This window comes from Typopeltis vanoorti, chromosome 14, assembly GCF_054136105.1.
Source record: "Typopeltis vanoorti isolate ZY-2024b chromosome 14, IOZ_Tvanoo_1.0, whole genome shotgun sequence".
NCBI lineage: Eukaryota > Metazoa > Arthropoda > Arachnida > Uropygi > Thelyphonidae > Typopeltis > Typopeltis vanoorti.
In genome coordinates this window covers 32,139,493-32,155,528 of record NC_143562.1, presented here as the reverse complement: position 1 = coordinate 32,155,528, position 16,036 = coordinate 32,139,493, and the positions used below count along the sequence as shown (strand labels likewise).

At 34.7% G+C, this 16,036-nt stretch overlaps 1 protein-coding gene across 3 annotated transcripts in view; it reads left to right on the top strand.

Annotated features, from left to right (window-relative positions):
* Window positions 1-16,036, top strand: part of mip120 (Myb-interacting protein 120) — a 292,557-nt gene that overhangs the window by 173,286 nt on the left and 103,235 nt on the right. For all 3 annotated transcript variants that reach the window (XM_090404171.1, XM_090404170.1, XM_090404169.1), the window contains one exon: window positions 5,518-5,747. In XM_090404171.1, the coding sequence (XP_090260297.1) occupies window positions 5,518-5,747 (230 nt within the window). The remainder of the gene's footprint in view (window positions 1-5,517; window positions 5,748-16,036) is intronic.

Genomic DNA, 16,036 nt, shown 5'->3' with positions numbered 1-16,036 from the left:
GTCGAGTGACCATCCATGGGATTATGGCAGAAAGCCTCTAAGTCATAATCCTGTCTAACCATTGCAACAATACCATTTGTGCCTCTCGTCGAAAGGCGGCGCTAGTGAGTTGCTTTTGTACTGTTGTGGTGCGATTGCTCTGGCGATGAGGCCACTAGAACAGAAGCATCAAGGCAGCAGTTGAGACTATGCTCCCTCCCTCTGTCCTACACTGCACCATTCAGGTGTGACGTGTGAGCAACAAAATGTCTGCAGATGACCTAAGTACTGGTCTGGGTGTCGTGCTTAGAAGAGCAGCCACCATATTTTAAACTAAGTCATCGAACGCACTAGTGAGTTAGTTAATGTCAACTTTCAAGATGCATACATCATGAGATTTGTATTTTTTTATCCTTGTAATAGTAAACCAATTTTACTACTAAGGCCCCCTACATGGTAAAATTGTCATTAACAGAGTCATATACTTTTTTTTTCAGAGTCATTTTAAAAAGTTTCTTTATTTTTATCCTATTTAAATCTAACTGCTGATCACTTATTATTTCAAATCCACAGTATACTCTTGCATACCAGTAAAGAACCAGTAAAAAAAAAAATGTTAATCACAATGTTATTGTGAATAAAACTTTTATTTTCTTAGTTGTCTCTCTCTCTCTCTCTCTCTCCCCCCATATGAATTTGTGCACATCTTTATATCTCTAAGAAAAATCTAGCAAGCACTTTCATTATTATTAGCTTTGCTCTTTTCTACAAATGTTCCCAAACATTTCTGTTTGTGTGGGATTCATTTCCTATCATGCTTTTTAGATCTCCAAGAACGACCAACTTTCCCATTTTTCTTGATTGAGTGTTGAATGCTATCACTGCTCTTTCCTTTTCCTGATCACTGCTGCTTGAATATAACATTCTGTATTTGTTATTTAGCAGGCTCTTGCCTGTTTGAGTCTTCATAAAGTCGGTTATGTCCACATGATACTTCTAGTTCTTCTGCCATTTTGACTTATTTTCTTTTGATACTTCTTTTGTGCCTATTTTCAATTCCACTGACGCTGAGTTTGTTTCACTAGCTGACCTTTCACTGTTCACCATGGTTCCCTGATGGGAACAGCAGGATGACACTGTTAACCAGGCAGTGTCTCAGCTGGCATGAAATTTCATTATGTTATACCATAATCTTTATTTCTAGTTTAAGCCAATACTGAATATAGTTTGGTCAATGAAGTCCTAAATTACCATCCCATCCCATCCTAGTTCATTCATTATCCAGTGGATATCAGTGAGGCCTACCGTGTGAAGTTGAAGACTGGATGTTAGGTCAGATGCTCCAGTAAAATATAAATTAAAATACAAAAAAAAAAAAAAAAAAATCCTTAGCCCACCCATGTTATGAAATGTACTATAGGTTTGCAAATAACCTTTCTTGGGTAGGAGCAACAAAAAAATAAATCATTTAATTATATTGAAAATATTTAGAAAGTTGCAAAATTACAAAAGTGCATCTGGACAGCTGTCAAGGGATTATGTGATACAGTTAACTTTCTTTAAAGAGTTGCTTTTAGTAAGGTATCATGAGGTCTTAAATAAAAATTTGTTTTTGGAATAAATTTCTTATGTTGCTTTGTGTTATGAAGCATTTGTTTGTCTTCTCTTCAAGATTTTGAATTAATTAACAAATAATAAAGAAATTATTTAATGCAAAGGTAAAATTCACTGAGGAAGTTTTCCTAAGTGTCATATTAGGTAAGTAATTAGGAAAGAACCTCCTAATGTTGTAAAAGGATGTGGTGAAGCAAGAAGGATTCTGATCCCATTCCAGTTTTCTCATATTTACTGCATTTGTGATCAACTTAGTTACTAAACAAACCAGAATAGCCTAACAAGTTGAGATTGTACTGTTCAAATTTTATTATTGGTTTAAACTTGAAAGCTCATTATGTTAGTAGAATGTAATCAAAACTAATTTTGTTGCATTTTCACTCGTAAAACAATGTTCCTCGCTGTTTTTGTCAAACCCTGAGATTGAACAACAGTTGCTGTAACAACTTCAGTATTCATTTATTGGTGAACTTTGATGAATTTCATCATCTGCTATATGACCACCACCGTGCTAAGAGACCCAAGATGTCTTGAAATAATGTCTCTAGAGCAGTATTTCCTTAGCTTGTTACTAATACTGATATAAGTTTACAGCCTTTTGTGGATGGGATTCAATTCACATTTAAAAATTGAAGGTGAGGGGCAGCTGCATCAGTATGCAAAGCATCAAAAAAAAAAGATGAAGCTATTGGAAAATTTTTACAAATTATATGTTGATCTAATTGGTGAAAAGATTTAATATACAGGGAAACTAAAGAAAGAATAACTGTATATTTAATACTTAGATGAAGAGAAAGTAATGGATGATAATTTTAAGTAAATTAATATTGAAAATTTTCACAAAGAAATATTTAATAATACATTTTATCTGTACATTTATGATGCTGTCAGTGGTATAAAAAGAAAAGTAGAGGAATGTGTTTGAGTTAATAGAAAGAAAGCCTGATATGATGTAAAAGGAAAAAAATTGTTCTTTTCAAGGAATTTAATATAGTAGGTAGGAAATCAATCCCAGAGTAATGGACAACATGAAAATTTTGGAAAATAAAGCAGATATAATAATAATCGTGAACTTAGCTTAGAAATTGTGATAAATTCACATAGATACAATGCGCATGCATGCACACACAAGAAATGTGGGAAATTTTATTGATTCATCAGAGTGTGCTTATAGTAAATAATGCCATGAGATATTTGTCAGCAGGCAACCAAAACATGTAAAGAGCCTAAATACCATATGTGGAATAAACTCATGTGCTTTTGAATAGGAAATACATCCATGTAGGATATTTTGGTAGCATTTCCTAATTCCTCCCTCAAATGCATGCTGCATCATGGCTCATTGTAAGTGAACTTATTTGTTCAAAGTGCATGTGTTTTCCTCCATCGTACTGTGAAATGGATGTTATATATATGGTTCTATATATAGTAATCAAATACTTGAGAGCCTGTTCAACCTGTAGCACATTAGTGTAGATGGGTGGAAAATTGAAGAAGAAGAAACTTGCTATGGGTGGATTTGAGGACCTGCAAATTATTATATATGTCATTTTGGAAATGCATAAAAGGGGGAGCTGTTCCAAAAGACAGCAGTAAAAAAAAATAAATAAATTTTTTGTAAGTTTGGAGCTGAATTCTGAAGAGGCGTTTAGTAGATGTATGACATTCTGATGAACACTGACCTTGAAATGTTTGTATAAAAAATACAAGTGGCAGCAATCTAGAGTGAAATGTGAAAGATAGGCCATTAATTAGCTTTATTGTTCTGTTATATCCCAAATGTGAGAACAGTATGCAGTGATTAGATGGATTTATGATTTCTATCTATTTAATAGTTGTTCAGATCTAAAATAATGCAGGTTCATAAGCACTGAATCAGTCCTACATAAACAAAAATCTGCATGAAACTGGAATGAAAATAAATAATGTACTGAGTGAAATTAATTTACAAGTAGACATTTCACTATCTTATGTTTAGCTTTTAGGACGTTGTCTAGAGAAACTTTAGAAGTTTCTCCCAAAAATTTTCTCTTTGTTGCTATTTTGCTATTAAGAAGCTTGTTCAATTATTATCTTAGAATCTAATTATTCTTATTGACTTCCTAGTGCCATGATATCAGATCTACCTAAAGGAATTTATTCTAGAATAATTTGCACTAGAAAAATATATTTTTATTTATTTTAACGACCTAGAAGAAAATGGAATTGATAAACTAAAAAAAAAAGTTTCTGAACCACATTTATGACAGCAGAATACCTTCTTGATGAACTCACAAATTCCATCTTCATAAACATTCCTAAAAAAAAAAAAAAAAAATTATTGGCCAGTATAATGTAGATTATAGACCAGTAACCTGATGAGCCACATAACAAAACGGCTGTTATGAGTTATGCTGCAGAGAATAAAATTGGATCCAAAGTGGATTTATGATAAATAGAGAAACAAGAGAGGGTATGTTCGATGTCAGAATGATCCTAGAAAGAAACTGGAAATAAAGAATGAAGTTTATCTTTGTTTTTTTAGATTACAATAAAGATTTGATAGCATTCATCAAAAGAAATTTATAGAAACATTAATAAAGAAGTTGTTAAAAAGAATGGCATTAGGCTGATTTCCCACATATGGTAGAATAAAACTTTTAAGATAAAAACTTAACAAAAAGAGCGGTTTGAAATTTTCCAGCTATAAAAAAAGATATTAGATTGAAGAGAAGGGGAGCAAGTACAAAACCCAATCTCTACAGTTATGAAATTTTTGTAAGTATTGAAGTAATAGAAGGAATTAAATTTAAATTGATATTAAATTCCAGAAGAGGTGACATTTTGATAGTAAATAGAGAAAGGTACAACGCAATGTTAAAAATCTAAGTGAAAAATTAAATTATACAACAGGTCACCTATACTTATTTAGGACAGAAAGAAAAAATTAAAATGGCTACTTTTAATAGAATGTAAATCATACACATCAAGTACATAGACACACACACACATATATATATAAACTAGACTGAGAATGATTAAATGCTTGATGGTCTACTCTTCTCTGTAAAATAGAAACATGGACATACAGGGAAGATATCATAATGAATGAATTCATAGTCGGGGGGGGGGGGGGAACTAATATGGAATAAGTCCATATAACTGTACTGACAGTGACTGGTGTCTTTTTGTGTATATGTGAAAAAATGCAAGTAGGATTAATCAAAATCCTGTAGTTCATATTCTCATATTACCACACTCCAAATGAGAACCAGTTTTTATGTTCTCCTTCAGTTTATATTGCTGGAAACTCCAAAATTCCCATTTGTGGAGAGATTTTTGACTAGAATGGTGCTACCTTTATACTTTGTCTTGTGAGTATTATTGTGCAACATTTTGAAAGAAAAGGATTTTTAGTGATGAGGTTCTTGTGAGTGCTTCATTTCATTTTCTTGGGTTTAATGTCCTAAAATATTGACGAAAAGTGATGTTGTAAGGATTCATGCAATATTAATCTCTGTAGATTACTACAGAGATTAAGTCTAGACGTTTTATATAGACCAAGATTGAAAAATCTCCATTTCAATAAACACATCCAGGAAAATTTTCTTTCAAAACTATCTTCATTCTCTTCTTTCAGCATGAACTTAATTTTTGGTTTCATCTTCTTGTTTAATCTTTTAGGGAACTTTGACTGTTTGACCAGTTAGCATTTGTGTGATAATGTATGCCACTTTGGTGCAGGAGGCTGCTAATGCTAGTGCATTGTTTTAAATCTTCTACAAAGCATTTACCATGGCCACAAAAAGATTGTTCAGTTTGATGCATAGTTAATACAGTATTTATACTCATTATCAATCCCCCTTTGGCAGAAGAAAGTGAAAAAGACTTTCTGTGTTTTGATATGTGACTTGTGCAATGTTAATTTATTTTTCTTGTTTCCAGCTGCAGCAAAATAACCAAACTTCAGGAGTTCAGGGAACTCGAATGGTAATACAACCAGTTCAGCAAAACATATTGCCAGCTGTTTCAGGAACAAACACTGTATCGTCAGTTCAGCCAGCAAGCTTTATCCCCCTTGCTGCTGCTGCAGCTGCGACCAGTCAAAGTTTTTCTCAACATACGATGCCACCACCTGTATCATCTCCTCACTCTCTCAGACATCATGTAAATGGGTAAGTTAAGAAATTTAAATGTTACATTATGGTTGCTGTACACTGAAAAATGTGGAAATTACATTATCAGAAGTAGTTTTTACCTTCCAAAATATGTCTGCTCTTCTCTAGAAATACTATCTAGAAGTACTTTTTCTATATAATGTTCTTCCATGTAAAGAAAATAACTTTAAATCTTCCACTTTATAAATATATTAATACAAATAATTTTTCACTTTTTCTGCATTCCTACACATAATTAGGGAATCCCATGATCCATTATGTTGATAATTATAGCAAACATATGCTATAACAGATAGGCAGAACCAAAGAAATAGTTCATTATAGTGTAGTTGAAAGTTGATGTGGAGTCTAAATATCTATTTCAAAATAGGAACAAAATTGACTATCTGTGTCATGTTGACTGACATAGATATAAATAAATTAATATTGATAACTTACTTGAAAAATGGACCATTTAGTCCATTTTTATACCACCATTTAGTGGTATAAAAGTTTTGCCCATGTTTCATACTCATCTTTAGTGTAACAAATGAACAGAATATCATAACAGAAAAAAAATTGATCGGGGAACTTCTAATGCCTTCATTAAGGTAACAAGGGTCAATTAATTCTTAAAATTAAACTAGGAAAGATTAGCAGATTGAAGATTATTTCCTTTAAGGGAAATGAACATGAGAAGAACTGGGCCTGTTCAAATTAGGATGATTTAATCATGCTTTTACAAAATCATTCCATAAGAAATCGACTCTTGTGCAGGAATTTAGTATTATTCCAAAGGACCCTGTGTTTAGAGGAGATAGCATATTCCACAAGTCCAGATGGTTCAAGTTCATGTATATTTTATGTTCCTTGTGAACAACAGAGATGGATCTTTCTTGATTGTTCAAAATTTGATAAGCCATATAAGAGAAAGGAATCTGGTAGATGCCAGAAAAGTATAACAGGAGCAGTTTGTCACTGGGTGAAGGAAGAAATGTAGAAATTTTCTGGACAGGACAAAATGCTACATGAATGTGGAGAGGCCCAAGAATTTTAGCAGTGTGTTCTAATATTCCCTCTACATGTGGAATTGAAATGCAGTTAGTTTCTTCTTGAGCAGAAAAGCAGGATGCTTTATTGTAAAGGGTCGTGCAGAGACCATTTGCTAAAAATGTCAATTTAAAATTTTTTTTGATGCTTTGTAGTAAGGCATCTATAGAACCTATGGGCAGAATGAATTAAGGTATTAATAGTCCTATTTATTTATTTTTTTTTTTTTTTTTATTTTTTTTTTTTTTTTGTGACAAGGATGAGTAATTGGACTGTGCATGAATGTAACATTCTATGACAACATCCATCTGGTTGATAAAGAATCAAAAGATCTAAAAAAAAACAGGTAATTGACTGTTTCATCCCCTCCCCATTTCTAATGTATGCTGTGTTCTATAATGAGCTACTGCATTAGCATTAATTTTATAAAGAATTTTTTTTTAGCTTGGGGAGGGGGGGGGGGAGACTACAATCTAGGGTGCACCCTTTCTAAGGCTACTATACATATATTGCCTATTGGCTGTTTGCCTCAAGGTGATCTTAGAATAGTAGTCTCCTAAAGTCTTGGACAAAGTAACGCTGGAGATTAAGTAAGTGCTTTATTGCTGATGCAAACTCCAAAAATAAGTTTCTCTATAAAGCCACTGTTTCTTCCATTTAATTTTGCATGAAACAACATTTAACTCATGGTCTCTAGTCTGACTTGTCATAATGATGTGGCATATCACTTCTCAACTGTAGAAATGGTGGTGATAATGGCGTGAGGCCCCTTTCATGGAATTGAAACCTTTTAAACCTGTTAGCTTTGATTTTCAGCACTAACTGCTACTCTAAGTTAGGGTCATGGGAAGAAGTTTATTACATAGCCCACACTAAATTTATTTGTAATTTTTGTTTGGATTCTTAGAAAGTAAACACAATTAAAGTAACTGATTAAGTAAACAGCACACAATGAAATTATTTATTCATGGTGGTGAGCAATAATATCTAGACACAGTAGGAACTAATGGCAAAGTTACAAAAGCAAGAAAATTTATTATTTTTTATTTATTTTTTTAGGCTTTCAGTTTTTAACATTGATCTTACATTGTTTCTGTTGCTCTTCTACTATTACATAGAATGTGATAGATAACAAATACTGCATAACTCTTACTTTGTTTATATACCTAACAATGTATATAAACTGTTAAATTAAATTAATATAGTAATGAACATTTTTTTTTATTCTTTAGTGGTCCTGAGAATAAAAGTAAACATATAACACATAAAATCTGTTTCTTATATGTAATTGTTTACATTCCTCTAGAAGTTTGCAGCATACTAGCTGCTATTCTTTCCTGATGATATTCAATAAAAACAGTCTTGTGAGAAACAGACAGTGTTCAAGTGGAAAAGGGGAATCTGCAGGATTGTATACTGTTGTCCTAGTTTTTTAATATTTATAGTGAATATATTATGAGAATGGCTAACTTAGACAAAGAACCAGCTGGAATTAAGATTGGTGGCAGAAAAATAAATAATTTAAGATGTGCAGATGATACAACACCTTATAGCAAAAACTAATGAAGATCAGGAATGGTTGATGCTATTATTTAAGAGGGAAACAACAAAGCCAGTCTTAATTCTAACATCAACAAAACAAAAATGATAGCTTCTGGTAATTGAGATGAATTTATAATAGATGGAGATAAAATAGAGATAATAGAAAGTTATGATTTACTAGGATCCAAAATAAGAAATTATGATAAACATGAAGATGAAATTAAAAGAAGGATGGTCATGAGGAAAAAAGCTGTGTTAAACCTAACAAAAATTATGAAAGACAGAGGAGATATGAGTAAGAGCATAAAAGTTAGAATTGTCGAAGAAATGGTATTTCCCATAATGATGTATAGATGTGAAAGCTGAATTATTAAGAAGAAAGACAGAATGGTCCTGACAGGCAATGATCGCTAAACAGAAATTAATGTACTTTGGACATATTATGTGAGCAGATGAAATTGAAAAAGGAAGTTATGTTGTGGAAGATTGATGTCATGAGAAGGAAAGGAAGACCACAAAAAGAGTTGGATGGACAACGTAAAGGAACTTACCCACTTTCAATCCCCCTCCATGTGAGGCACCTGTTCGTTCACTATCCTTTTTTCCAGACCACCATCACTGGGATCCAATGCCGTGTTTGCCGTGCAGTGCGACCTGTGGACATCCGGAAAGGGGGGGATCCTGGTAGTCTTGCACTACTTTGGCCCCTGCTTCGGCAAGACGGTGGTCCTGGATGGCCCAGCCAGGATCAATCGGCTAGTGGACTTGCCTACAAATGTCAACAGTGTTGCAGTAAGTCTCTCACCCTATGGTCTGAGGTCAGGATCCTAGGCTTGCTGTAGTGCCGGTATAGTGTCTGGGGTAGCCCTAGCGTTCTACTTCTGAGCACAGTCATTGCTTGCCAGGCAGTGGGCATCCATGTGTGGCTCTATGGTGGGTAGGGAGCTCTGGTGCCGAACCAAAAACTTCTTGAGCACGAATCCTTCATCCTCAAATGTTTCAGGGGCCCTAACAAAGTCCCAACCTAGTGCTGATACTGTAGATACAGCATATGGAAACAGAAGTAAGAAACAAAAGATATATGATGCTAACATAAATGTACCAACATTTTTAATCATTCATGCTACAGGTGAAAAACCAATAGGGAAAATGTCACCCTACTTTATTCAAAAAGGTTAAGAAGGACTGGCAGGACCTCCCAAAACTGTTAAGAAATTGTGTTCTGGTGATGTTCTTGTAGAAACATTGTGTCAGCAACATTCAGAGACTACTGAGAGCAACAACAATGGGTGGAATAGAAATTACAGTAACACCTCATAAAACACTTAACTCCTGTAGAGGAGTGATATCAGAATGGGATCTCCTTGATGTTCCTGATGAGGAGATATGTTCAGAACTTAAAGATCAAGGAGTGACAGGTGTGAGGTGCATCCTGATATGTAGGGATGGTTCCTAATTCCAACCAAGAACATCATCCTTATTTTGATATACCTAAGCCTCCAACATCTGTAAAAGTAGGGTATTTCAGCTGTCCTGTTAGAATGTACATCCCTAACCCACTGAGATGCTTTAAATGTCAGAGATATGGACATGCCCAAACTGCCTGTTGTGGTTCTACTACCTTTGCTCGATGTGGTAGTAAAGAGCATGATAACAAATCTTGCTGTGCAAAAAAAGCTAAATGTGTCAACTGTCAGGGAGATCATCCAGCTTACTCTCGTGCATGTCAGAAATGGAAAGATGAAAAAGAAATACAAAGAATGAAAACAGAGCAAAACAACATACCAATGGAACTGTTGTGGATTTTGCCAGAATATCGGTGATATGAAGATTTTGTTGCAGAAATACAAACCTTTCTGTTTCTGTCTACAGGAAATGTACTTAAGACCCAATGAGGACCCTACCTTTACGAATTTCACTGTTGTACACAAGGATAGAACTTGAGGTGGTCCTGCTCATGGAGGAGTAGCTATTCTAGTGGGCAGTCATATTCCTTTCCATCAAGTTCAACTTAATACTTCTCTGGAAACAGTAGCGATTCGCTTCTCCGTGGGATTTCTTATTACAGTATATGTTCAATTTATTTACCACTAAGTGCTTAGTTAAATGAAATTGATCTTGATAACCTTATCTCGCAACTGCCTGAACCCATACTTTTGATGGGTGACTTTAATTGTCACAATACTCTATGGGGTAGTGCCAACACTAATAGACGAAGTGAATCATTGAAAGAATTCTTGATAATAATACCCTCTCCCTTTTAAATAATAAATTCAATACGTTCTTCCATATGCCTACCCATTCATATTCTGCAATTGATCTTACAATCTGCTCCCTTTCCATTCTTCCACTGCTCACGTGGACGTTGAAGAAAACATATATGGAAGTGATCACTTTCCTGTTCTCTACATGATATCTTCACAGGAACTGTGTTCACCCACACGGATACCTGTACAGAAAATGGACCAGGCTGACTGGAACACTTTCTCTCATTTTCAAAATTTAATGCTGATGCCATCAGTCAAATGCCTATCAATGAAGTGATAAAATATATAACAGAGTGCATTATCCAAGCAGCAACAGCCTCCATCTCAAAAACATCTCGGTTTCCACTCTATCCAAAGCCTTGGTGGAACCCAGAATGTCAGACAGCCAAAAAAGATCAACACAGAGCATGGGATATATTTCGTAGATATCCCACCACATCAAACCTTATAGCTTTCAAGCGTGCTCCAGTCAAAGCACGCTATGAGGCATCAGAGTCAAAAACAATCGTGGATCCAATTTACTACATCAATTAATCAAATGACCAGTCCAAAAATTGTATGGGATAAAATCCGGAAAATGAAAGGCAGATATAGAACACATTGTTTGTCTACCTTAGACCATAATGGAAATGTTATTGCTGATCCCAAAGCCATTGCAGACACTCTGGGATAAAATTTTGCCAGAATCTCAGCAACGGCTTCATATCCTCCTGAATTTTTAATTCTGAAAGAACAGCAAGAGAAACAAAGACTAAATTTTTCTACCAATGTTCTTGAGCCATACAGTCAGCCATTTAAGGAGAAACTAGAAAGAGCTCTCCTACTATCTCACCCTAGTGCAGTAGGGCCTGATGACATCCATTATGAAATGATAAAACATCTATCATCATCTTCTATGGATCTCCTTCTCTTACTATACAATAGAATACTTGCAGAGGAAAAGTGTTTCCAAATTCTTGGCATAAGTCAATTGTCATTGCTATCCTAAAACCAGGAAAAGATCCAACACAAGTAAATAATTATTGACCCATTGCTCTGACTAGCTGTCTTTGTAAGATACTAGAGAAAATGGTTAATGCCACACTTCTCTGGTATTTAGAAAGCAACAATCTTCTCTCCAATACACAATGTGGATTCCGTAGACATTGTTCAACTTTAGACCATTTGGTTTGTATTAGATCATTAGAAAAACTAGTATAACAGATGCATTTCTGAAGCAAGAACACCTTGTTTCGGTTTTTTTTGACATGGAAAAAGCTTATGACACAGCCTGGAGATATGGCATATTAAATAAAAGACCTCTATAACCTGAGTCTTAAAGGAAACCTTCCTATATTTATTAAAAACTTTCTTTCCAGTCGAATTTTCCAAGCCAGAGTGGGAAATACTCTATCTCGATCATATCAAGAACAGGGTGTTCCCCAAGGCTCTGTCTTAAGTGTGACACTTTTCGCTGTTAAAATTAACTCAATCACCGAACAGCTTCCTCCCACTGTAGACAATGCTCTATATGTTGATGACTTCACAATTTACTGCCACTCCCGTAACATGAAGGTAATTGAAAGACAACTTCATCAAGCAATTGATCATGTTACTCTGTGGGCTCTTAGTAATGGATTTGTGTACACTTCTGTCGAAAATGCACTCTTCACCTAGATCCTGAATTAAGAATGGAATGCACCATTATTCCAGTAGCTACAGAAGCCAAGTTCTTGGGACTGATCTTTGACAGTAAACTTACATTTCTAGCACACATTCGTCAACTAAGAGAAAAGTGCAAGAGAGCATTGAATGTTCTTTGCACTCTATCCTCTACTGAGTGGGGGGTGCTGATCAAGCTTCATTGCTCCATCTTTATCTTGCACGTATACGTTCAAAGCTGGATTATGGATCTCTCAAGTCTATGGTTCTGCAACACAGAGTAACTTCTGATGGTTGGATTCCATCCATCATCAGGGTATATGGATAGCTACTGGTGCCTTATGCACATCACCCACTCAGAATCTTTATGTTGAAGCAAATGAACCAGCTCTATCACTTCGATGGAAACAGTTGTCTCTTAATTATGCCCTAAAGATAGTCTCTCCCAGATCATCCTACATGGACAAGTCTCTTTTCTCTGCACTGGAAAGCTCAATACCACACACTTCAAACTGCCATATGTCCTTTTTGTATACGTGTTAAAGAGACTATGCAAGCTCTTGGTATAAATGTTGACAACATTGCCTACACTAAACATAATCCTTCCATGGCAGGTTTGCACACCATCCTGCAACCTCTCACTTTGTCAGCTATAGAAATCTCATACTCCATCTGTCTACCTCCAATTGTTTAATGCACACAGAGCAGCACACTGATTTCTTGCCTATCTATACTGATGGTTCAAGAACTAATACCTCTGTTGGCTGTGCTGCTGTGTTTCCTGATATTATTATCTCCAACCAGATCCCACCTGATTGCAGTAATTATATAGCAGAGTTACATACCATTCAGCTTGCACTTTTTCATATAAAAGAAAACTGCTACCAAAAGTGTATAATTTATAGAGACTCATTGAACTCTTTACAGACTATCTCCTCTCCTGTGTATAATCCACATCCAGTAATTTATGAGGTGTTACACCTGTTTCACAAAATGAAAATCCTTAATTTTGATGTTCAGTTGTGCTGGATTCCCAGCCACATTGGAATTAAGGGAAATGAGGCTGCAGATGCAGCTACTAAATCAGCTTAAACTTTCTCCGCATACTGTTTAACAGTACCATATACAGACTACAGACAGTTTATACGATCAAAGCTAATTACTCAATGGCAATCATCATGGCAGGAAGCATTAACAAATAAACAAATTATATGACATTAAACCTGAAATTAAGTATTGGCATTCTAGTCAACGAATAAAGAAAAGAGAGGAAGTTGTTCTCACTAGGCTCCGCATAAGTCAGTCTTCTTACACATTCTTATTTACTGAGAGCTAATGACCCTCCCATGCATGAAAAATCCAATATGCATCTCACTATTTATCATATACTGGTAGAGTGCCAGCACTTTGCACGAGAGAGGAATGAAATTTTTGCCTGCCTGGCTAGACCATATACACTCAGGCAGATGCTGACAGACTCGGGCAGATTGCATGATGTTTTTAATTTTTTACAAAGAATTAATTTATATGAACACATTGGACTGTAATCTTGTTTATATGTAAATACTGGATTGCTTCACTTAAATTTTGTAAATATATATTACAAAATATTGGCTGTGCTGCTGTGTTTACAAGGTGTCCTACAGCAATACATAATTAGTCACATCACATATACATCACAAAAAATATTTTGTGATGTATATTGTGCAATAGTTGCATACTAATGTATATATTATTCATTAATTTAATTTCTGACCAATCATGTATTTCTGTAGCCATGTGTTACCTTTTTGTAACTTTGTTAATATGTAAATACCACAATAAACTTAATTTTTATGCATACATATTGTATAATAATTCCTCTTTAACTCTATGTATTACTGTAATAACATTTGTTGTAATCTTATATGTAGATACTGCATTCCTTGGTTTGTGTTGTATGTGCATTTTGTTTATTAACTTGTATTGTTGTCTAATTATGTACTGCCTTAAATGCTGCAGTAATTTGTTTGTATATAGATACTGCATTGCCCAGCTTAACTTTTGTGCATACATATTATTTACTATTTTTTTTTTGGCTAATTATGTATTGCTGTAAGACACCTTGTATATTTGTGTAGCCTTCTTGTAAATTTGTTTATATGTAGATACCACATTGCCAAATTTTATTTTTATGCGTGTATGTCGTATAATAATTCATTTTTGCCTATTTATGTACGGCTGTAAAAACGTGTTATAATTTTAACTATATGTAGAGATACTGCATTCCTTGGCTTAGTGTCTTGTACACTCATTTTGTTTATTTAACTTGTATTGTTGACAATTTTTGTACTATTGAAACCTTTAACCTTGTGTGTTGCTATGCCTTCTGCAGCAATTCTGTTTCTATGTAGATGCTGCTTTGTGGAAACTAATTTTTGTACAGGCATATTGTTTACAATTTTCTTTAAATGCTTATGTATAGTTGTAACCTTAGTATGGCACAGTATGACCTTGGTAGTTTTTGTGCCAAATAAACTATAAACCAACTCACTTCAATTTACAATTGCTGAAAGAAATGACAAGAAACCAAGTGGGATGAAGAGCTTTTGTACACAAGATCACCAAGTGTCGAAAACAATAGGATGGCACATAACAATAACAGGGAGGAAATATGACTTCATAAGGTCAGGAGGTCTTTGTCAGAAGTATACTTTAGTGAGATTTTGTAGGATCCCAAATCTATAATCTGATAAGTAGAATCCCTCTCTTGGTGTTGTTTATACTCTGAAGTACTGTTATGAATGAGTTCAATACTGTATAGTAAAATTCAAAAATAGCAAAATTCAAATTTTGTGTACACACAAAAACATCTTTTTTGAGCTGCTTTTCTCACCAGTAGAAGGCAGAATAACTGGAAAATGTCTTCCAGTTAAATGCAATGGGTCAAGAGGTTGTAGTAGAGTAGGCTGTAGAAAATCTCGATAGTTTCTGAGAAACTCATTTGCAAGTCACTTTTATCTACAAGCCCCATGTTTGCATTATAATCTGACACAAAAGCAGGTTTTACAATTTTTTGTTTTGTCTTTCTGTCACAGTTATTCATAATTACCATAATATTCATATGAAATGAAGTCAACATAAGCACATCATGTTTGTCATGCTATTTTACAGAAAGCAATTCATCTCAAATCATTTGTTTACCCTTTTTATAGTTTTCCAGAAAAAACTGATGCTTAACTCTCACATGCACCTACTTTCAGCCAAATATTTGAATAAAATAAATCTGGACTTGTATTATTAACAAATACTCGTGGAAAGGCTTAGACGTTGGTTATGCATTTTTCACTATATAATTTAAGGAAATTACAAGTACTAGAATATACATTAAAATAAATTTTAATATATTTCAATATTTCGGCAACGTCATGTTGCCATTTTCAAGAACTTAAGTACAAACGTGCACGCAGGCACAACAAAACAGTACGTGAGGAAGAAGTAGGAAGCTATTATTTCTACTAAAGTCCTGAGTGTGCCCTCTAGCGGGCAATGTTGGTATTCTTGGGCGATTGGGCTGGTCTTCTGATGTAGGTTACCCAAATTTGAGGAAGTCTCATGCAGCCAAATTTGTTGAGGTTTGGATTGTTTCTTAGGGCTGAAGCTGATTCCATGAAAAGCCTTTCATATCTGTATTTGCTACGGTGTATTATCGTGGCTTTCTTCCACCGTATTCTATGGCAGGTATCCAGCGCATGGTCAGCAAGACCAGAGTGGCTGTATTGGTGAAAACGAATGTAGTTTTTGTGTTCTGAAATTCTGATATTTGCT